We start from the raw sequence: 22,830 nt of genomic DNA, 5'->3' as shown, positions 1-22,830 counted from the left end.
ATAGTGAACATAGAGAGACTCTGAAGGACTCTGTGACATAGGGACAGACATGGGTAGATGTCCTTTCTGTTCCCTAACCTTTTGTGCAATAATTTTACCTCAGCACTTACACATATCCAAACAGGTGTCGGCGTTGTCGACGGAGACACCCTCCCACACACATATCCGCTCTTTCACCTCCTTAGAGGAGCCTTTTACCTCATACATGTCGACACACGCGTACCGACACACCACACACACAGGGGATGCTCTATTTGAAGACAGTTCCCCCACCAGGCCCTTTGGAGAGACAGGGAGTATGCCAGCACACACCACAGCGCTATATAATACAGGGATGTACACTATACTGAGTGATTTTTCCCCTATAGCAGCTTATATACACAGTTTTGCGCCTACATTTATGTGCCCCCCCTCTCTTTTTTACCCTTTGTGTACCAGGATACTGCAGGGGAGAGCCTGGGGAGTTTATTTCCAGCTGAGCTGTGAAGAGAAAATGGCGCCGGTGTGCTGAGGAAGAAGGCCCGGCCCCCTCAGCGGCGGGCTTCTGTCCTTTTATGTACTTTAATGGCGGGGGTTAATGCACATATACAGTTTATCAGACTGTATTATGTGCTTTTCGCCAAGTAAGGTAATCTAATTGCTGCCCAGGGCGCCCCCCCCCCCCCCCCCCCCAGCGCCCTGCACCCATCAGTGACCGGAGTGTTTGGTGTGCTAAGGGAGCAATGGCGCACAGCTGCAGTGCTGTGCGCTACCTTAATGAAGACCGGAGTCTTCAGCCGCCGATTTTCAACTTCTCTTCGTTCTTCTGTCTCTGCAAGGGGGACGGCGGCGCGGCTCCGGGACCGGACGACCGAGGACTGGGCCTGTGTTCGATCCCTCTGGAGCTAATGGTGTCCAGTAGCCTTAGAAGCCCAAGCTAGCTGCAAGCAGGTAGGTTCGCTTCTCTCCCCTCAGTCCCACGTAGCAGTGAGTCTGTTGCCAGCAGATCTCACTGAAAATAAAAAACCTAACAAATACTTTCTTTTCTAGGAAGCTCAGGAGAGCCCCTAGGGTGCATCCAGCTCTGGCCGGGCACAGATACTAACTGAGGTCTGGAGGAGGGGCATAGAGGGAGGAGCCAGTTCACACCAGATATAGTACCTAATCTTTCTTTTAAGAGTGCCCAGTCTCCTGTGGAGCCCGTCTATACCCCATGGTCCTTACGGAGTACCCAGCATCCACTAGGACGTCAGAGAAATGTCAATTTGCTGAGAAAATGCAAAGCGGGTTTGGAATTTAATTTTAAATTACATTTGCTGTGTCAGTTTTCCATGTAAAAGGCTCACAGGATCCAACTCACTCCTAATGGAATTGACCTATTAATATCCTTTGTGGTCGGTTTCTTTCAGCACATTTGTGCGCTATCTTTGCTTCCAAGATCTGTATTGCGCACGCAGAGTTGTATTTTGACACAGAAGCATAATAAGGCTGTGCCTAGTTCAGTCACCACGTGATTGCGGAAAACAGCCAGTGGTTTTTCTTGTCTGTGATAAACTAATGGTGGGATGTTTCTCTTATCCAAAATAACCATTATCAAGACTTGTTGTTTGATAATCCGCTATGGGCAATCCTGTGGTTGTCGGGCTGCTATTAGTAGGACAAGGATTATTGTGTATTACAGTATGTGCATGCTACATGCTTTTCTCATATGTCCTAGAGCAGGCATTCCCAACCACGGTCCTCAAGGCACACCAACAGTGCAGGTTTTAGTGATATCCAGGCTGCAGCACAGATGGTTAAATCAAAATAACTGAGCTACTAATTAAGTCACCTGTGCTGAAGCCTGGATATCACTAAAACCTGCACTGTTGGTGTGCCTTGAGGACCGTGGTTGGGAATGCCTGTCCTAGAGGATGCTGGGGACACTTCAAGAACCATGGGGTATAGACGGGATCCGCAGGAGACATGGGCACTTTAAGACTTTGAAGGGGTGTGAACTAGCTCCTCCCTCTATGCCCCTCCTCCAGACTCCAGTTTTAGAATTGTGCCCAGGGAGACTGGTCACACACAGGGGAGCTCTACTGAGTTTCTCTGAAAAGACTTTGTTAGGTTTTTTATTTTCAGGGGGACTGCTGGCAACAGGCTCCCTGCATCGTGGGACTTAGGGGAGAGAAGTCAGACCTACTTCTAATGAGTTTAAAGGCTCTGCTTCTTGGCTACAGGACACCATTAGCTCCTGAGGGTTTGGAACTCTAGGTACGCCTAGGGGTTCACTCCCAGAGCCCGCCGTCACCCCTCTTGCAGAGCTAGAAGTCAGAAGACAGGTGAGTAGAAGAAGATAGAAGACTTCAGTGACTGCTTTCTGAGGTACCGCACAGCGATCGCGCTGCGCGCCATGCTCCCACACACAGAGGCTCTACAGGGTGCGGGGGGGGGGGGGGGCAAAAGTGGAATATAGTACCTGGGCACAAAATCCGAACCCCCGCCAGTATATTATATTAAGAAAATAGCGGGGCTGAAGCGCGCCATTAAGGGGGTGGGGCTTAGCCCTCACAGCTCTCATCAGCGCCATTTTCTCTTCACAGAAGCTGCAGAGACGCTGGTCCTCTCCTCCAAACACTGCTGTACAAGTAACAGGGTGCAAAACGGGGGGGGGGCACATAGTTTGGTGCAAATATAAAAGCGCTACTGGTCTGGGGCTTTATATTAGAGTTTCAGATCTGGGATTGAGCGCTGGGTTGTGAGCTGGCAAACTCCCTCTGTGTTTCTCTGACAGGCTTCACTGTGGGTCTGTCCCCTATTTGCCCAGTATGTCTGTGGGTGTCGGTACACGTGTGTCGGCATGTCTGAGGCTGAGTGCTCTTCCCAGGAGGAGACTGTGGTAGGGACAGAAACGGCTGTGGGAGTGACTCTGTCGGCACCGCCGACTCCTGATTGGGCAAATGTGTTGAATGCCTTGAATGCTAATGTGGCTCTTATTAATAAGAGATTGGATAAATCTGAATCTCTGAACCAGGCATGGAAGAAATCTGTGGAGGATGTGTTATCACAGGTCCAGACCCCCTCGGGCTCACATAAACGTTCATTTGCTCAGTTGGAAGACACAGATACCGACACGGACACTGACTCCAGTGTCGACTATAGTGATGCCAGATTAGACCCAAAATTGGCAAAGAACATTCAATATATGATTGTGGCAATAAAAGACGTGTTACATATCACTGAGGACCCTGCTGTTCCTGATACTAGGGTCTGTATGTTTAAGGGAAAGAAACCTGAGGTAACATTTCCGCCCTCTCATGAACTGAATACCTTTTTTGAAAAAATGTGGGAAAATCCTGACAAAAGTTTCTGATTCAGGTGGCGTATCCATTATCCTCTGGGGATAAAGATAAGTGTGAATCATCCCCCATTGTGGACAAGGCCCTATCACAGTTGTCTAAAACCGTGGCTTTACCGTCTCCTGACACGGTAGCCCTTAAGGATCGTAGACAGGAGAATACGTTAAAATCCATTTACGTCGCCACAGGTACGCTGCTCAGACCAACCATTGCATCGACGTGGGTGAGTACTACTATTGAAAAATGGGCAGATAACTTGTCATCGGATATAGATACCCTAGATAGGGATAGCATCCTGTTAATTCTGGGTTTTATCAGGGACGCTGCGGCCTACCTAAAGGAGGCGGCGAGAGATATTGGCATTTTGGGATCAAGAGCCAATGCCATGGCAATTTCAGCTAGACGAGCATTGTGGATTCATCAATGGAATGCTGATGCTGACTAAGAAAGCTATGGAGTCTCTCCCGTATAAAGGTGGTGTCTTGTTTGGTGAGGGTCTCACTGATTTGGTATCTACTGCTACCGCGGGTAAGTCGTCATTTTTGCCTTATGTTCCTCCACAACAAAAGAAAGCTCACCACTTTCAGATGCAGCCCTTTCGGCCAAATAAATACAAAAAAGGCCGAGGTTATTCCTTCCTTGCCAATAGAGGAAGAGGAAAAGATTAAAGATCTCCGGTCGTGGCAGGTTCCCACGAGCAGAAGTCCTCCCCGGCTTCTGCCAAATCCACCGCATGACGCTGGGGCTCCTCTGCGGGAGGCCGCACCGGTGGGGGCACGTCTCAAGCTCTTCAATCAATTCTGGGCTCGTTCGGCCCTGGACCCATGGGTTTTAGAAATAGTGTCCCAGGGGTACAAACTGGAGTTTCAAGATGTTCCCCCTCACCGATTTTTCAAATCGGCCTTACCAGTTTCTCTTCCGGACAGGAGGGTTGTATGCGATGCAATACAGAAGTTGTGTCTAAATCAAGTCATTATCAGGGTTCCCCTGTCACAACAGGGAGAAGGCTTTTATTCAAGCCTGTTTGTGGTCCCGAAACCGGACGGCTTGGTCAGACCAATTCTGAACCTAAAGTCCCTCAATCTTTACCTAAGAAAATTCAAATTCAAGATGGAATCTCTCCGAGCAGTGATCTCCAGTCTGGAAGAAGGGGATTTCATGGTGTCGGTCGACATAAAGGATAATAATAATATAATAATAATTTTATTTATATAGCGCTCTTTCTCCAACAGGACTCAAGGCGCTTTACAGATATCAAAAACAATGCACATGATACAGAGGATTTGAGTAATACAACAATAGATAAGCCACACAGACATAAAAGAAAACCTTAAGCACACAGAAAGCATAATGCAGGGTTGCTGTAGGCATTTTGGGTAATAACTTCCACGGGTTGTGTATTCCGCCCTCACAAGGTACCAAGTGCGGCAGCCATTTTGGGCGCTCAGCGTAGGATTACCCAGGGTGGAATAGTCCACCCCTAGAAGAGATGACACAAAATGGGGGTGATTTCAGAGTCCTACAGTTCAGAGTAGGGTTCCATGAAAACCATCAGGCCTATGTATTTTTCATCCCATCCACAAGTGTACCATATGGGGCAGCCATGTTGGGCGCACTTTGAAGGTTACACTGTGGGAGGTGAGCCATACAAGGGCCAAGTTCATATACGGGAAAACTGACGCTTATGTAGTAGTATGATGTACCCTGCATGTAGGGCACAATGGGAAGGTGTGCAATCAGTGGCGGTAAACATAACAAGAAAAACACATGGTGGGGTGGAAGAGAGGAAGGAAGGAAGGATGCCTACTTACACGTCCCCATATATCCTCCGCATCAGGCTTACCTAAGGTTTGCTATTCAGGATTGTCATTACCAATTTCAGACGTTGCCGTTTGGTCTGTCCACGGCTCCGAGGATTTTCACCATAGTAATGGCGGAAATGATGGTTCTCCTTCGCAAACAAGGAGTCACAATTATCCCTTACTTGGACGATCTCCTGATAAAGGCGAGATCCAAAGACAAGCTGGAGCAGGACATTGCGCTTTCCCTGACGGTTCTGCAGCAACATGGTTGGCTCCTAAACTTGCCGAAGTCACAGTTGAATCCGACGAAATGGCTGTCGTTTTTGGGAATGATTCTGGACACGGAATTAGAGTTTTTCTTCCAGAAGAGAAGGCTCTGGAATTCAGGGTTTGGTCAAACAAATTCTGAAACCAGCGAGAGTATCAGTCCATCAATGCACTCAATTGCTGGGGAAGATGGTGGCGGCTAGGGAGGCCAATCTCGGGATCGGCGGGATCCCGGGATTTAGGCCCAAAAACGGCCGGGATGCAATCCCGGGATTGGAAGCTCCAATCCCGGTGATTGAGGGATCAGCGTTGAGCGTGCTCAGGACGCTGCCCGGCTCCCTCCTCCTGTCTCCCCCTGTGCAGCGTAACCTGTGAATGTGAGGTCACGCAGCGCTTTCAGCAGGCACCAAGCCGGAAAGTACGGCGGTCTTCACCCGCCGCCTCCTCCTGGCTTCCCTACACTCACCCGCCGGCTCCTCCTCACCCGCTACCTGGCTGTGCAGGTTTGTATGGGTTTTTTTATGTCTGCAGGGCGGGGCATGGGGGGCGGCCGGACACATTCTAAAGCGAATCCCGGGATTGACCATTTTTCAGTCCCGATACCCGAGATTGAAAAAATGGCCCGGGATTGGCTTCCCTAGTGGCGGCCTACGAGGCCATTCATTTTGGCAGATTCCATGCCAGAGTGTTTCAGTGGGACCTATTGGACAAGTGGTCCGGATCCCATCTGCACATGCACCGGAAAATAATCCTGTCCTCCAAGACCAGAATCTCACTCCTGTGGTGGCTGCACAGCTCTCACCTCCTAGAGAGACGCAGGTTCGGGATCCAGGACAGTAACCACGGATGCGAGTCTCCGAGGCTGGGGAGCAGTCACACAGGGGGAAACCTTCCAGGGAAAATGGTCCAGCCAGGAAGTTTGTTTACACATAAACGTTCTAGAGTTAAGGGCCATGTAAAACAGCCTTCTTCAAGCGGAACGTCTTCTTTCGCAATCTGCCCGTCCTAATACAGTCGGACAACATAACAGCAGTAGCGCACATAAACTGGCAGGGCGGAACAAAGAGCAGGACGGCAATTGCAGAGGCCACAAAAGTTCTCCGCTGGGCGGAAAGTCATACAATCGCTCTGTCAGCAATCTTCATTCCAGGAGTGGACAACTGGGAAGCAGACTTCCTCAGCAGACACTATCTCCATCCAGGAGAGTGGGGTCTTCATCAAGAGGTCTTCACAGAAGTGACAAGTCTTTGGGGAATTCCTCAAATAGACATGATGGCGTCTCGCCTCAACAAGAAACTTCAGAGATATTGTTCCAGGTCGAGGGGCCCTCAAGCAATAGCAGTGGACGTGCTGGTGACACCGTGGGTGTTTCAGTCTGTGTACGTGTTCCCTTCGCTTCCACTTATTCTAAAGGTGCTAAAGATCATAAGAAGAACAAAGGTTCAGGCGATCCTCATTGTTCCGGACTGGCTAAGGAGGGCTTGGTATCCAGATCTTCAGGAATTACTCATAAGAGATCCCTGGCCTCTTCCTCTACGAGAGGATCTGTTACAGCAGGGGCCGTGCGTATATCACGACTTACCGCGGCTACGTTTGGCGGTTGAACGCCGGATCCTAGCCCGAAAGGGTATTCCCAGTGAAGTCATTCCCACATTTCTTCAGGCTAGAAAAGGAGTAACGTCTAACCATTATCACCGTATTTGGAGAAAATGTGTCTTGGTGTGAATCCAAGAAGGCTCCTACGGAAGAATTTCAGCTAGGGCGTTTTCTCCATTTCCTGCAAGCAGGTGTGGATGCGGGCCTAAAGTTAGGCTCGATTTAAAGTACAAATTTTGGTCTTATCGGTTTTCTTTCAAAAACAATTGGCCTCCCTTCCAGAAATTCAGACTTTCGTGAAAGGAGTTTTGCACATCCAATCTTCATTTGTGCCCCCAGTGGCACCATGGGATCTTAGCGTGGTGTTGCATTTTCTTCAATCACATTGGTTTGAACCTTTACAGAAGGTTGAGTTGAAATTTCTCACTTGGAAAGTGGTCATGCTATTGGCCTTCGCATCCGCAAGGCGGGTGTCTGAGTTAGCGGCTTTGTCTCACAAGAGCCCTTATTTAATCTTCCATGAGGATAGAGCGGAGTTGAGGACTCGTCAACAATTTCTGCCCAAGGTGGTTTCATCGTTCCACATGAACCAGCCTATTGTGGTTCCAGTGGCTACTGACGCCTTCGGAGTCAAAATCCCTCGATGTTGTCAGGGCCTTGAAGATTTATGTCGCCAGAAAGGCTCAACTTAGGAAAACAGAAACTCTGTTTATCCTGTATGCTGCCAACAAGATTGGAACGCCTGCTTCAAAGCAGACTATTGCGCGCTGGATCTGCAATACGATTCAGCATACTCATTCTATGGCTGGATTGCCGTTACCGAAATCGGTGAAGGCCCACTCTACCAGGAAAATGGGCTCATCCTGGGCGGCTGCCCGTGGAGTCTCAGCATTACAACTCTGCCGAACAGCTACTTGGTCGGGTTCAAACACTTTTGCGAAATTTTATAAGTTTCATACCCTGGCTGATGAGGACCTCATGTTTTGGTTAATCGGTGCTGCAGAGTCATCCGCACTCTCCCGCCCGTTCTAGAGCTTTGGTATAAACCCCATGGTTCTTGAAGTGTCCCCAGCATCCTCTAGGACGTATGAGAAAATAGGATTTTAATACCTACCGGTAAATCCTTTTCTCTAAGTCCGTAGAGGATGCTGGGCACCCGTCCCAGTACGGACTCTATCTGCAGTAATTAGTTATGTTTACACACAGGTTGTGTTTCTGTTATAGTCAGCCTGTTGCTGACATGGTTCATGCCGTTGATTGGAGTTTCTGTTAAATGCCATGTTGTACGACGTGTTTGTGGTGTGACCTGGTATGTATCTCGCCTTAGTTTAACAATAAATCCTTTTCCTCGAAATGTCCGTCTCCCTAGGCACAGTTCCAATAACTGGAGTCTGGAGGAGGGGCATAGAGGGAGGAGCCAGTTCACACCCTTTCAAAGTCTTAAAGTGCCCATGTCTCCTGCGGATCCCGTCTATACCCCATGGTTATTGAAGTGTCCCCAGCATCCTCTACGGACGAAGAGAAAAGGATTTACCGGTAGGTATTAAAATCCTATTATTCATCTATTTAATAAAATCCACTTTTTTTTTTTTTTTTTCTATTAATGATGTGGGTTTTTTTTTTTTTTTTTTTTTTTGCTTGCAACATGAATATAAACCCCACATTTTTTTTGTGTTATAAAACAAACTAAAACTTAAAGAACAGTGCATACATCAATGAGCATAGTACAATCTATGGGATTCTTCAAACAGAAATTACAAGCACAGTATGGTAAAACATACTTCTAGGGATTAGAGTAAATACGGGACAGGAAGAATTATAGAGAGTATAAGTGATCAATAGACGATACAGGCCCAGAAATGCGTTGGAATTGAACAGTGCAGCGAAAACATTGAAAGTATCATATATACGGAGATCGAGGCATCTGCCGGAGGAGGTCGTTGTGTTGATATTAGGAGTGTTCAGGGGTATATTTAGATTCCTGCCAGAGGTTCCATATTCTATAAAAATTTTAGGGGGCACTTAAGCCTTCTGATATATAAAGTGTTTGTGAGAAACTTATGTTAACCAGAGAAATCCAGGATGAAAAAGAAGGATCAGGAGCCATCCATGTGCGAGCAATACTAACACTGGCTAAGGGTAATAGATTACTCACATATAATTGTAAAGCCACATTGAGAGAATATACCAGGCTGCGGTTAAAAAGGCAAATACAGAGGTCTATCAGTGGAGCCTGTATGCAAAGTTCTATGAAGTTTTGTTATTGAAGGGCTACACTAAAGTTCCAATTTGGATGGGGCCTTGCACTTACGTTTTCAGCAACCAGTCCCGGTATCTGTGCTAGCGATGGGAGGTGTGTGTATGCCTGTCATCCGATTGAGTCTCTATAGTTTCTGTCCCAAACCTCCCTACTGATGTGGCAGCTTTGCATTACTCACCATGCCTCCATGGGAGGCTCTCTCCTTTCTCTCACAAATCTGATTGTAAGGTACAGCTGTGGCCGGAGACCAGGCCTACACGGCCAAGATGGCGGCCGTGGCACTGAGGCGGTCAACCCTCTTGCCTCTGTGTCAATCAGCGCTGGGGTGCCAGTTGTACATGTGATACAGGTTGAGTATCCCTTATCCAAAATGCTTGGGACCAGAGGTATTTTGGATATCGGATTTTTCCGTATTTTGGAATAATTGCATCCCATAATGAGATATCATGGTGATGGGACCTAAATCTAAGCACAGACTGCATTTGTGTCATATACACCTTATACACACAGCCTGAAGGTCATTTTAGCCAATATTTTTTATAACTTTGTGCATTAAACAAAGTGTGTCTACATTCACACAATTCATTTATGTTTCATATACACCTTATACACAGCCTGAAGGTCATTTAATACAATATTTTTAATAACTTTGTGTACACTGAGCCATCAAAAAACAAAGGTTTCACTATTTCACTCTCACTCAAAAAGTCCGTATTTCAGAATATTCCGCATTTCGGAATATTTGGATATGGGATACTCAACCTGTAGTGGTTGGCAAGGAGCAGGATTACAGCCAGGAGCACTTATGGCAGAAACCTACCATGGAGCAGAAGGGCAAAACCTTGCTTGAGCTTGATTTTCAGTATGACTACAGATCGTGAAAGTGGCACTTCACGATCCTTTTGACTTTTTGAGTATTAAGCAGTGGGTGTCAGAAAAGTCATCCCAGATTTAAGGCTTGCCTTTGCATGATGCTGGGACTAGTGGCAACAGTAATTCTCACACATACACTTGTCTGTGACATCAAGAAGGTTGAACTGCTCTTAACATCTGTATACTGCATCCCCCTTGCGAAAGGGGAGGAGTCTTTTTTTTTTTTTTTTTTTTAAAGAATATTTGAACAATAAACCTTTTTCCTTCAAGATGATGCCTTCCATCTTGCGACTAACAGGAATGTGACACAGTCCTGTTCTGTCTGTTCAGGTTTGAGCCCAGCATGTCCAAGCTCCACCCTCTGCCAGCTACAAATGTAGGTCCTAGTCAATGGTCAGTGACCAGTGGGGGTCAACCAATGCCAGTCAGGAGGTGTGGCAGCAGCATATAATGGCATACACAGCAGCAAGCGAGCAAATAGGAGCTCGAGCATAAACACGGTTCCAGGTGCCGATGGTAGGAGCCTGGTGGTGGCAGCAACATACCCACCCACTGTGCAGTGGGTGGAGTCTGTATCAGGCGATTACTGACGGTAAGAGGGAATCCGCTATTGGCCAGGTCCTGTGAGACTTAAAACCAATCAGTGATCGCTTGGCACGGGCAGCAAGGTGCGTCCGGTCACAACAACTGACACACTTAATGTACATATATGTCAGTGTACACAGTAGTAGCCAGTGTAAATACCAAGTTTCTGGAACTCCACCACTGATAAACTCTGATATGGCTACAAATATACAACAATGCATCATATTTTGTTAGTAGGGGCATATAGGTTATGTGTGATTGGTGCTTTCTGTGCGCAGTAAGTTCCTGTAACAACATGATTTGTACACGTTTGTGATGACAGCATGTCCCCTGCTAGGGCAGAAACAGTGCATTACTGAAGATGTGTCTGCTGGCACTGCTGTCACTTAACTGGAGTGAATTAGGCACTTTACAGGAGCCGACTGTTGCTGTCAGTACCTGCAGCTGTCATAGTTGGCAGTGCTGGCCTGATTTGCCTATCAGTCTGCCATGAGCTACAGCTCCACCCTCATGTGTTGTCCAGTGTACACTACGTTCAGGCTGCAAAGCATAATTATTGTCTAAGACCCTGACTGAATGTAGTTTGACCTGCTAGAGGTGGTATAAACAGAATATTGTCTCAAGCCCTTTGCTGTTAGGGGTGTTTTATTTGAGACCTTGGTGTAATGCCATCTCAATTCGACTTTAAAAAAAGTTGAATTGAGATGCGGGAGCTGAGACGGGGGCAGACGGGGGAGAGCAGCGCTATAGCAGCGTAGCCGGAGGATGTGTCACAGCCGCCGCTCACGGCAGCGTCCTCCCGGCTCCAGCAGGTCTGCAGTGGACGCTGCTGTGACACATCCTCCGGCTACGCTGCTATAGCCGCTGCTCTCCTCGTCTCCTCCTCGGCTCCCTCATCTCAATCCGACTGTTTTTAAAGTCGGATTGAGATGGTCGAAACGGGGGCCCCCCGTTTTCAACAGAAGCACGCGGATCGGCAGCTATTCCGCCGATCCACATGCTTTTCGACAAGTCGAATTCCGCAACTTGTCGAATAATTTGGTGTTATATTGAATATATTTCGACTTCAATTGAATATACCCCACAGCATTGAGGTCCTCAAAGGTGAGCACCGTAGTTTTGAATTGAGTCCTGGGAGAAACCAGCTGCCGATGTAAGAACAACAGATGATAGCAGGATTAACTGAATGGTGAGATATCAGTGGAGTACACATGGGTAAATTTAACAAGGTCACATGACATTGCCCCAACTAGTTCACCACTCATGCCTTAGAATAGGGAAGTCCTGTTTCTTAAAATTAAACGGCCAATTTGCAAATTGGACCTTACTACCCATACTGGTTCTAGCATTGAATGGGCCATTTGTATTTTAGTATATAGAAAACTTGATGTTGGTGGTTTTGTGGTGCCCATATGTTTTTTTGGGTAGATTCTACAATTTTAAAAAAATTTTTGCGCATCCCAAATACCGTAATCATTTTGTATTAATGAATTTGTTTTTCTGCTTATCTTACTTTTTAAGCTGGGTACACACTGAGCAATATATCAGTCTGGCTGATATATCGCAAGACGGTTAATTACGTTGTTGACGTACATTGCGTCTGGTGTGATACCCTATATATTTGTGCATCTTGGTATGTGTACGGGTGACCTACTGACTGACTGCAGGGACGGACCTAAAAGCTGGGCAGGCAAATTCAAATGCCCGCTTAGCTGTGAAGTTAAGAGCTGTGATATTGAGTGGCCGAGCATTATGTGTATATGCTTACCTGAATCGTCCACCTTGCTGTGAGGTGTACCCAGCTTTAGACTTTATAACAGTGACAGTTTTATTTTTATTTTTTGTGGTAGAAGTTTTAGTTTACACGTTATAAGCTATTTATGTGTTTTTAAAGAACAGTCCTACAAGGTAGCTCCACCCAGTTTGTGAGGGCAAATCATTACAGCTGCCTGTCAGGTAAGGCTGAAAGGAAATTGCCTTATTGCAGAAAGGTTTTTCCTGAGGTGGTGCTTTACACTGAAGGTGCGGAGCATTGCGGTGATATAGAAGCACATTGTCCGAATCTCTCATTTAGTGACTTGAACAATAAACAGTAAGGCTGATGAATTAAGCCTTCGCTCAGAGCATTATGGAGAAGGCAGGGGTTGCGGGCCGCATGGCAAAAGAGGGCTCATGTACTTCATCCCGATAATGCAGTAACCCCTACTATGATGTTCCTAATTGAGGGCATTAAGAAAAATGCTAACGAAGGTCTGCACATAAAGGCTGTGAAAATGTAATAGGGAAACGTGCAGGGTGTTGGGGAGAGCAGGCGCTATTCTTGTTGATCTATATCAGTTTCTCATTAGTAGCAAATCACTTTGTTCTGCTCACCTCATTGAAGTCAAATGAACGGGGCTTTCACACTCTAGTGGGTTTAGTATGTTTGAACGGCGGACGGGATGCCGCAGTCACAATACCGACACCGGTATCGGGATCTTTGAAATCCCATTAGGGGCGAGGTAAGTATGTTCAACCCTCTCCCATAAACTGAAGTGTTGGTAATGGGTTGCCGGCGCCTGGGATCCCAGCGGTCAGCATACCTACCGTGGGATCCCAGCAGCAGAATGCAGGTGTGTGGGGGGAGGGGGGTGGGGAGGAGGAATCATGCGCAACAGAGCCCCTTGCAAGCTCGCTACTATGGGTGTTGTGGACACCCACGAGTGGGAATAAAACCTTTGTGTCGGCATTGTGTTCGGGCGGGATTCCGACGTTGGCATGGTGACCGCTGGGATCCCGTGCCCCGTTTACATGACCGCTTCCCTAACCTTTCAATGTTTTTGTTAGTGTTGACATTATTTATCAAAGCTTTTCAGTGAGTGCTCATGTCGGAGGAGGGAGTTCGGGAGATTTTAGATTTCTTGACGCTGGTGCACATCCCCTGGAACAGTCGGAGTAGTTAGGGACGTGCTCTTGTTTCTTATTTTCATTTTGAACTTTTGTTGCAAAAAAATATTGTCATCTGTCACTGAGGGCAACATCCAAAAGGACCGTTGTGTGTTACAGCAGGTGGCTAAACAGCTAACTCCGTGGGCCAAACCGTTCCTAATAATGTCAGCCTACTGAGCGAATGTGCGTGTACCTCTACATAAATCAGCTTGTTGACAGCCAGTGGGGAGAAAAGTTAAACCCCACCGAAGAGAAGACAATATTCAAACTGTGTTGACAAATGATAGCGTTTCCAATTCTCTGGGTTCCGTCTCGTCAGCCATTGTTCTGAAGCTTTACTTTACAGGAATTTGAAGAGTTGTCTGTGTTAGAGATTGAATTGCTTCTTGTGGTGTTCATTTGTCTGACAAGGAAAAAGCAAGCAGGAGAGAGGCTCTGCATGGCAGCTCCACCATGAAATATTTATACCAATTGTAGCAGCAGAACAGTTTAATTCTGCAAGGAATTTTCAGCAGCTCTAGGCAGACACCATACATCACTGCGTGAAAGCAAATAGGAGAGTGTACATCATTTTAAAGTTTTAAGGAAAGGAGATCTGGGTATCTGCCTTTGGCTTAGTGTCAAGCGTCAGACTTTTTCGCAAATCAATTACATCGGACTTCTTTGGTTTTAGCAAGTTTGTAAAAGGTGTCAAATAAAAGGGAGCTTTGTATCGTTTACACAGATGAGGAATCGGTTTTATGAAGATAAAGCTGCTGTCTCATTTAGTCAAGCGAGTTCGTTGTCAGTGTTCATCCTTATACTCGGTTTAACACTTCAGCTGTCAGCAGGGAGGCGCACTCTAGTTGGGTTTAGCAAAACTGTTCATGGTTGAAAGCAGTTGTTTCTCCCTGTAGTGATTCAGCTGTAAGGCCTGCGGGAGGTGTAGTTTAATTAGTTAATAGGTCAACTTTGCGCTGAAGGCCGTAGTGTTCATTTGGGGAAATACAGAACCATCTGCAAAACGGAGACATTTTATATAGAGCTACTTCTCTCCTGAAATTCTCTCCTGAAATAAGCAACCTTGATCTAGGTGTTTGGAAAAAGCTTGATCTAGCATGATGGCAACTTTTCCAACACTAATTCTGTAACAAATTGTTTAACAATACACTGAGGGGGGGTCTCCAAGTTGTGGACTCTATTACCATGAACTGTTTAGTATACTTGGAATTTTCCCATCTGATACAGGTTACATAGGGAACATTTGAAAAAAAGATGATGGAATAATGTAAGTTGGTTACCATGCCGTTTCTCACCTCTGCTATTTCTCCTTGCTGCCCACAGATACCAAGGTTATATTGGCGCTGCCCTTGTGCTAGGAGGTGTTGATTGTACTGGCCCACATCTATACAGCATTTATCCTCATGGATCTACGGACAAGCTGCCATACGTTACTATGGGTGAGTAATCGTCTGGTGTGCATATAATCTGGTCACATACATTTTAAAGTCCTGTGGTTATAATTTATATCCAATTTTTTTTTTTTTTTTTTTTTTTTTTTTTACACACATTTCATATTAAGATTGTATTAAGTTATTGACTGTATTTCTATAACAATTGTTATATTCTGGAAAAGGTGGTGTCTTTAACTAGAGCTTATTGGCTCCTTACAGCAGTGACTTGGTGGTGTTCCTTGTCTACTAGCCTACTCTTAACTGCATAAGTTTGTGTAAGTGGATCATGTCCAATCAAAGAGATTTCTGAACACAACCCCGCTCTTCGTACCTTCTTGCCTCCCTCGGCTGACTTGATTTAACTGTGTCCAGAGTTTTCTCTCCAGCTGAAGGCACAGTCACCCCCATGAGTCTTTTCAGCTGTGTTAAACTGTTGATAAGTGAAGCAGGATTTGTCACATCCCATATGGACTGCTATGAGACAGATGGGTATAGATCAGGGGCATCCAAACTATGATTCACAGGCCAAACACTGCCCACCACCTGCTTCAATCTGGCTCACAGACAGGACCGCAGTTTGGTATCTTTGATCTGCCGCTGCTCCTCTTTACCTCCACTCTGGTGATTGAGTAGAGAGCTCCGACCACACGAGACTGAGCTGAGTGGAAAGGCAGCCGGCTCTGGTATCAGGCACCAAGGGTGTCACCCAGCCCGGTAATGGTCCTCCCAGTCTGATTCAGTAGGATTTCCCAACAGTCAGGATCACGGAGGTCGAAATACTGATGCCGAAATCCCTAGTGCAGTGTGTCCCCTTGGGGGCTCGCTTTGTTTGCCACACTATTATATTCCCCCTCGGGTGGTGTCGTGACCCACCACCCTAGTGGGAATACCTGGCGGCGGTCGGGATCCTGACTGTTGTCGGGAAAGTAACTGCATCCTTCCCAGTCACCCGCATTCAGTCACAGGGTGGACCAGGCCTGGAGGCATCATGTAAGGAGGATAGGGTCCATACCATAAGGAGGATTTGGACCTTGGGTAGTGATTATAGTTATTGGGGTAATTATCTAAATGTGGGCAGATACTGGGCACTGTATATGAAGAGGAGTCCTGAACAATGTTGGCAGAGAGCATTATCTAATGTCTAATGCAGTGATCGCGCTGAGCGAAAAAATTGGTGGGTCCCAGGGACCCCTTACTTTAAAAAATTGGGTGTCCTACCCCACTATTGCTGGGTTCCATCACATATTATAGGAGGCGAGGGCAGACAGCACTTGGGGCAGTACTGAAGGAAAGGATTAGGGCAGGCAGTACTGGAGCTAAGGAGGGGGTAAGAGTAGATAACAGTTGGGACGGTGCTGGGGGCATTGAGGGGTATGGGTAGATTGCAGCTGGGGCAATACTAAGGGCAAGGAGGGGGTTAAGGACAGACAGTGCTAGAGGTATGGAGGGGATAAGGGTTGATAGCTGTTTGGACAGTACTTGGGCAAAGGAGTGGGTTAGGGACAGACACACACACACACACGCACAACCAAACTTTCCACATCCTCAGAGTTGTGCGGCAATTAAAATACATTTCACTACCAGATGGACCACATTATCTATTGACCTGCCCTTGCGGACTGGCTTAAGTTGGTATGACGACATGTACCTTCTGCGAGAGGATTTCAAATCACTGCACCTCCATTTGGGAGGCACGACGTGTTGAAACCTCAGACAAACCGGTGGGAGGATGATCCTCTAGTCAGTGATGATGTTAAATACATGTGGCCCTGGGCAATGATCGCGCTTTGTTCGGGGAGGCAGACGTTGTTACATAAAACAGCACAGTGCTGAGCAGCGAGCTGGCGGCAAGGAGGACGGTGGTCTCAGGAGACGCCTACATTGGAACCATTGGCAAGCAGAGCACATTTTATTAGGGTGTGCACCACCAGAGTGGCGTGTCTAGCACCGCTGAACATTCATGTCTAGCACCACCAATTGGAAGTGTCTAACACTATTTTACGATTGAGTCCTCAATGGTCGCTAGGCAAGATACAGGTTTGGGGCCCATATTAATGCATATAAATACATACTCCGCTCTCCCCCTCCTCACACAGCAAATGTCCCCCCATCGCACAGATCCTCCTACAGATCTCTCTGTAGCACAATCCCACCCCCACATAGATCTCCGCTCAGCACAGAAGATCACCCCAGCACAAATCACTTAACAACCTTCTTAACTCTGTGTCTTTCAATTTAAAGAGGTGTCACCCTACCAATGTTAATTAAATGCAGATTTCTAATGCCCCCTCCCCTATGCCCTACTACTGAGAGAAGTTGCTTTTTTTTACAGTATTATACTTTTTTTACAGTATAATAATATGCCATTTTCTTACACTACAAGACGTCACTGTAATGTTAGTAACTGCATCAACACCATCAACATCCAAGACCAAAGTGGTCTCGAAGCACTCACCTGGCTCAGACATTAAGTGGCATGTTGTGTGCCCTGAAAGTAGTCTGGTTAGAATCCATGTTGCCTGCATTCCCCATGATGCCTCTGCAGAGCTCACCTCCTCCTCTCTCCTCCGGGCCAATGTGATGAGTAGGTTCCCAACACAGAGCCTGACTGCCTGCGGATGTCAGCGGCGTAGGTGCTGAACCGAACTGGTGTGTGGGGGAGTGGCCAAACTGAGGGTGTGTGCACGCCTATGATAGAGACCTACCGCTACCACTGGCAGTGATTGGCTGGCACAGAAGAATGATTGAATCAGGCGAGACGTGATGTGAGTCACTATGTGCGGCTTAGCCAATACCATTTTAGTATCGGCTGAGGCACAAACAGGACCCTGACTCACAGCGCGTCCTGCAGGACCCGCTCATTTTTAAAAAGCGAGTCCCTTGCTCCCTGTACCGCGTAAAAACGTGCTGTACTGCGTATTTTGCGATCACTGTAATTGGGGGGGCATCCGTTCCATTATCTGATAGAAAAAGGGACCAGGTACTGTATCTGAAGCCGGATTGGAGCGACGGGCATTCGTTCAGACATTAGAGCAAATGCCCTTGAGCCCATGTTCTGTGTAAACATTGGAACAATTTTAAAAAAGGATGGAACGATCATGTTCCATTCTACATGAGCATAAACAAAGTCCCTAGGTTTAATATGCAGCACTTCAAAGCTCGCAAAAACGGGAGCGTACAATCACGCGTACACACTGAGAGATGTTGGCAATTTGATGTTACGAAATCGGGCCAACATCGCTCCAGTGTGTACCCAGCTTGAGTAGGAGAGAGACCACATCCATTATCTGAGGAAAATATAGACCAGTGACTCTTGTCCAAAGTCAGCCACAACTCCACTATTTCTATTAATGCGGCATCTCATCGCAGTGCATAAACTTGCAGTCTAAAAATATTAAAATAAGATTTCTCTAACGTCCTTGAGGATGCTGGGACTCCGTTAGGACCATGGGGAATAGACGGGCTCTGCAGGAGATAGGGCACTTTAAGAAAGCTTTGGACTCTGGGTGTGCACTGGCTCCTCCCTCTATGCCGCTCCTCCAGACCTCAGTTTTACACTGTGCCCAGAGCAGGATGAGTGCACTGCAGAGAGCTCTCCTGAGTTCTCTGCCTTAAAGCATTTTTGTTTGGATTTTTTCCAACTTTTTTACAGGGAGCACTGCTGGCAACAGGCTCCCTGCATCGAGGGACTGAGGAGAGAGGGGCAGACCTTCTTGTCTAAGATAGGCTCTGCTTCCTCGGCTACTGGACACCATTAGCTCCAGAGGGGGTGAACACAGGTTCTTACTGGGCGTCCACCCCCAGAGCCGCGCCGCCGTTCTCCTCACAGAGCCAGAAGAACCGAAGTCAGAAGACGTCAGGCGGCAGAAGCCTTCAGCTTCACTGAGGTAACGCACAGCACTGCAGCTGTGCGTCATTGCTCCAATACACCTCACATACTCCGGTCACTGTAAGGGTGCAGGGCACATGGGGGGGCGCCCAGGGCAGCAATATAACACCTCTATTATGGCAAAAGACAATATACATGTACAGGTGGGCACTGTACATGTATATAAAAGAGCCCCCGCCATATTTTAGTAAGTTTGAGCGGGACAGAAGCCCGCCGCCGAGGGGGCGGGGCTTCTCCCTCAGCACTCACCAGCGCCATTTTCTCTCCACAGCACCGCTGAGAGGAAGCTCCCCGGACTCTCCCCTGCTTACACACGGTGAAGGGGTGTTTAAAAGAGAGGGGGGGGGGCACATAATTGGCGGATAACATATTATACAGCGCGGCTGGGGGAAAAACATTTTGTGTTGGTCTCCAGGGTCATTGCGCTGGGGTGTGTGCTGGCATACTCTCTCTCTCTCTCTCCAAAGGGCCTTGAAGGGGATACTGTCTTCAGAAAAGAGGTTCCCTGTATGTGTGAAGTGTCGGTACGCGTGTGTCGACATGTTTGACGAGGAAGGCTCGCTTAATGTGGAGGGGGAGTGCTTGAATGTCATGTCGCCGTCTGCAACACCGACACCGGAATGGGTGGATATGCTGAATGTCTTGAATGCAAATGTCAATCTATTGCATAAAAGGTTAGACAAGGCTGAAGCTAGGGATCAGTCAGGTAGCCAGTCCATGCCTGTCCCTGTGGCGCCAGGCCCTTCGGGATCTCAGAAGCGCACCATATCCCAGATCGATAACACAGATACCGACACGGATACTGACTCTAGTGTCGACTATGAAGATGCAAAATTACAGCCGAGGGTGGCAAAAGGTATTCTGTACATGATTATTGCCATTAAAGAGGTTTTGCATATTACTGAGGAACCCCCTGTCCCTGACACGAGGGTACACATGTATAAAGGGAAAAAGCCTGAAGTCACCTTTCCGTCCTCATTTGAACTGAGTGAATTGTGCGAAAAGGCTTGGGAATCTCCGGATAGGAGACCACAAGTTCCCAAAAGGATTCTTATGGCGTATCCTTTTCCACAAACGGATAGGATACGATGGGAATCTTCGCCTAAAGTAGACAAGGCGCTGACACGCTTGTCCAAAAAGGTGGCACTGCCTTTTCAGGATACGGCTTCCCTCAAGGATCCTGCTGATCGCAGGCAGGAAATTACCATGAAGCACATTTACACTCATTCAGGTACTATTGTTAGACCGGCTATGGCGTCGGTCTGGGTTTGTAGTGCGGTTGTGGCATGGGCAGATTCCTGATCTACGGAGATTGACACCTTAGATAGGGATGCCATTCAAATGACCATAGAGCATATCAGAGATGCTGCCTTGTATATGAGAGATGCTCAGAGAGACATTTGTTTATTAAGCTCCAGAATAAATGCTATGTCTATTTCTGCTAGGCGGCTCTTGTGGACCCGACAGTGGACGGGAGATGCCGATTGAAAGCGGCATATGGAGTCCTTGCCTTACAAAGGGGAGGAGTTGTTTGGAGACGGCCTCTCGGACCTTGTCTCTACTGCTACGGCTGGTAAGTCGAATTTCTTACCTTATGTCCCCCCGCAGCATACAAAAAAGGCACCTCATTATCAAATGCAGTCCTTTCGTTCCAATAAAAACAAAAAGGTACGGGGATCGTCCTTTGTTGCCAGAGGGAAAGGCAGGGGAAAGAAGCTGCACACAGCTAGTTCCCAAGAGCAGAAGTCCTCCCCTGCGTCTGCAAAGTCCACCGCATGACGCTGGGGCTTCCCGGGGGGAGGCAGATCTAGTGGGGGCTCGTCTTCGGTTTTTCAGCCACGTCTGGGTTCACTCGCAGGTGGATCCCTGGGCATTAGAGATTGTTTCTCAAGGATACAGGCTGGAATTCGAAGACTTGCCTCCTCGTCGGTTTTTCAAGTCTGCTCTGCCTGCTTCCCCGTCAGAGAGGGAGCTAGTGTTGGCAGCAATCCAAAAATTGTATATTCAACAGGTGATTGTCACAGTTCCTCATTTCCAGCAAGGAGAGGGATATTACTCAACCCTGTTTGTGGTCCCGAAACCGGACGGTTCGGTCAGACCCATTTTAAACCTAAAATCCCTGAACCTGTACTTGAAGAGGTTCAAGTTCAAAATGGAATCACTCAGGGCGGTCATCGCCAGCCTGGAGGGGGGGATTGGATGGTGTCCCTGGACATAAAGGATGCTTACCTTCATGTTCTGGTATTCCCCCCTCATCAGGCGTTCCTGAGATTTGCAGTGCAGGACTGTCACTACTAATTTCAGACGTTGCCGTTTGGGCTTTCCACGGCCCCGAGAATTTTCACCAAGGTAATGGCGGAAATGATGGTGCTCCTGCGCAGGCAGGGGGTAACAATTATCCCATACTTGGACGATCTCCTCATAAAGGCGAGATCTCGGGAGAAATTGCTGGACAGCGTGTCTCTGTCCATGAAGACGTTGCAGTTACACGGCTGGATTCTCAATATACCGAAGTCCCAGCTAGTCCCTACAACGCGTCTAACTTTTTTGGGGCCTGATTCTAGACACAGACCAGAAAAAGGTTTTTCTTCCGGTCGAAAAGGTTCAGGATCTCATAGCCCTGGTCAGGAACCTATTAAAACCAAAACAGGTTTCAGTGCATCATTGCACGCGGGTCCTGGGGAAGATGGTGGCTTCATACAAGGCCATCCCTTTCGGCAGGTTCCATGCGAGGATTTTTCAATGGGACCTCTTGGACAAGTGGTCCGGGTCCCATTTACAAATGCATCGAAGAATCACCCTGTCTACCAGGACCAGGGTATCTCTCCTGTGGTGGCTGCACAGTGCTCACCTACTAGAGGGTCGCAGGTTCGGCATTCAGAACTGGGTCCTGGTGACCACGGACGCAAGCCTCCGAGGCTGGGGAGCAGTCACACTGGGAAGAAATTTCCAAGGTCTCTGGTCAAATCTAGAGACTTGTTTCCACATCAACGTCCTGGAGTAGAGGGCCATATACAACGCCCTGCGTCAAGCGGAGGAATTGCTTTGGGAAAAAACGGTTCTGATTCAGTCAGACAATGTCACGGCAGTGGCTCATATAAACCGCCAAGGCGGAACGAGGAGCAGAGTGGCCATGACAGAAGCGACCAGGATTCTACGCTGGGCGGAAGGCCATGTAAGCGCGCTATCAGCAGTGTTTGTTTATCCCGGGGGTGGACAACTGGGAGGCGGACTTCCTCAGCAGGCACAACCTGCATCCGGAAGAGTGGGGTCTTCATCAAGAAGTCTTCGCACAGATCACGGGTCGGTGGGGACTGCCTCAAATAGACGTGATGGAATCCCGTCTCAACAAAAAGCTAAAGCGGTATTGCGCCAGGTCAAGGGACCCTCAGGCGGTAGCGGTGGACGCTCTGGTAACACCTTGGGTGTTCAGATCGGTCTATGTGTTTCCTCCTCTTCCTCTCTTACCCAAAGTGTTGAGAATAATAAGAATAAGCAGGGTCAGAACAATCCTCATTGTTCCAGATTGGCCACGGATGACTTGGTATCTGGAGCTGCAAGAGTTGCTCACAGAAGATCCGTGGCCTCTTCCTCTAAGGGGCCCTACTCACTTGCCGACCCGCCGCCGAGCTGCCCGACGGCGGATACGGCCGACGAGCGACGTGACTGGGGGAGTGAAGTTTCTTCACTCCCCCGTCACGCGGCTGCATTGAAGTGCAGGCAAATATGGACGAGATCGTCCATATTGGCCTGCATGCACAGCCGACGGGAGACCAGCGATGAACGAGCGCGGGGCCGCGCATCGTTCATCGCTGGAGTCTCCACACTGAAAGATATGAACGAGTTCTCGTTCATTTATGAACGAGATCGTTCATAT

The 22,830-nt window shown here is 47.7% G+C and overlaps 1 protein-coding gene across 1 annotated transcript in view; it reads left to right on the top strand.

Annotated features, from left to right (window-relative positions):
* Positions 1–22,830, top strand: part of PSMB7 (proteasome 20S subunit beta 7) — a 161,903-nt gene that overhangs the window by 27,468 nt on the left and 111,605 nt on the right. The window contains exon 5 of the mRNA XM_063935582.1: positions 14,955–15,070. Coding sequence (XP_063791652.1) covers positions 14,955–15,070 — 116 coding nt within the window. The remainder of the gene's footprint in view (positions 1–14,954; positions 15,071–22,830) is intronic.

Source organism: Pseudophryne corroboree, chromosome 8, assembly GCF_028390025.1.
Source record: "Pseudophryne corroboree isolate aPseCor3 chromosome 8, aPseCor3.hap2, whole genome shotgun sequence".
Classification (NCBI taxonomy): Eukaryota; Metazoa; Chordata; class Amphibia; order Anura; family Myobatrachidae; genus Pseudophryne; species Pseudophryne corroboree.
Note: the sequence above shows the minus strand (reverse complement) of the source record. Positions and strands in the feature narration are given on the sequence as shown.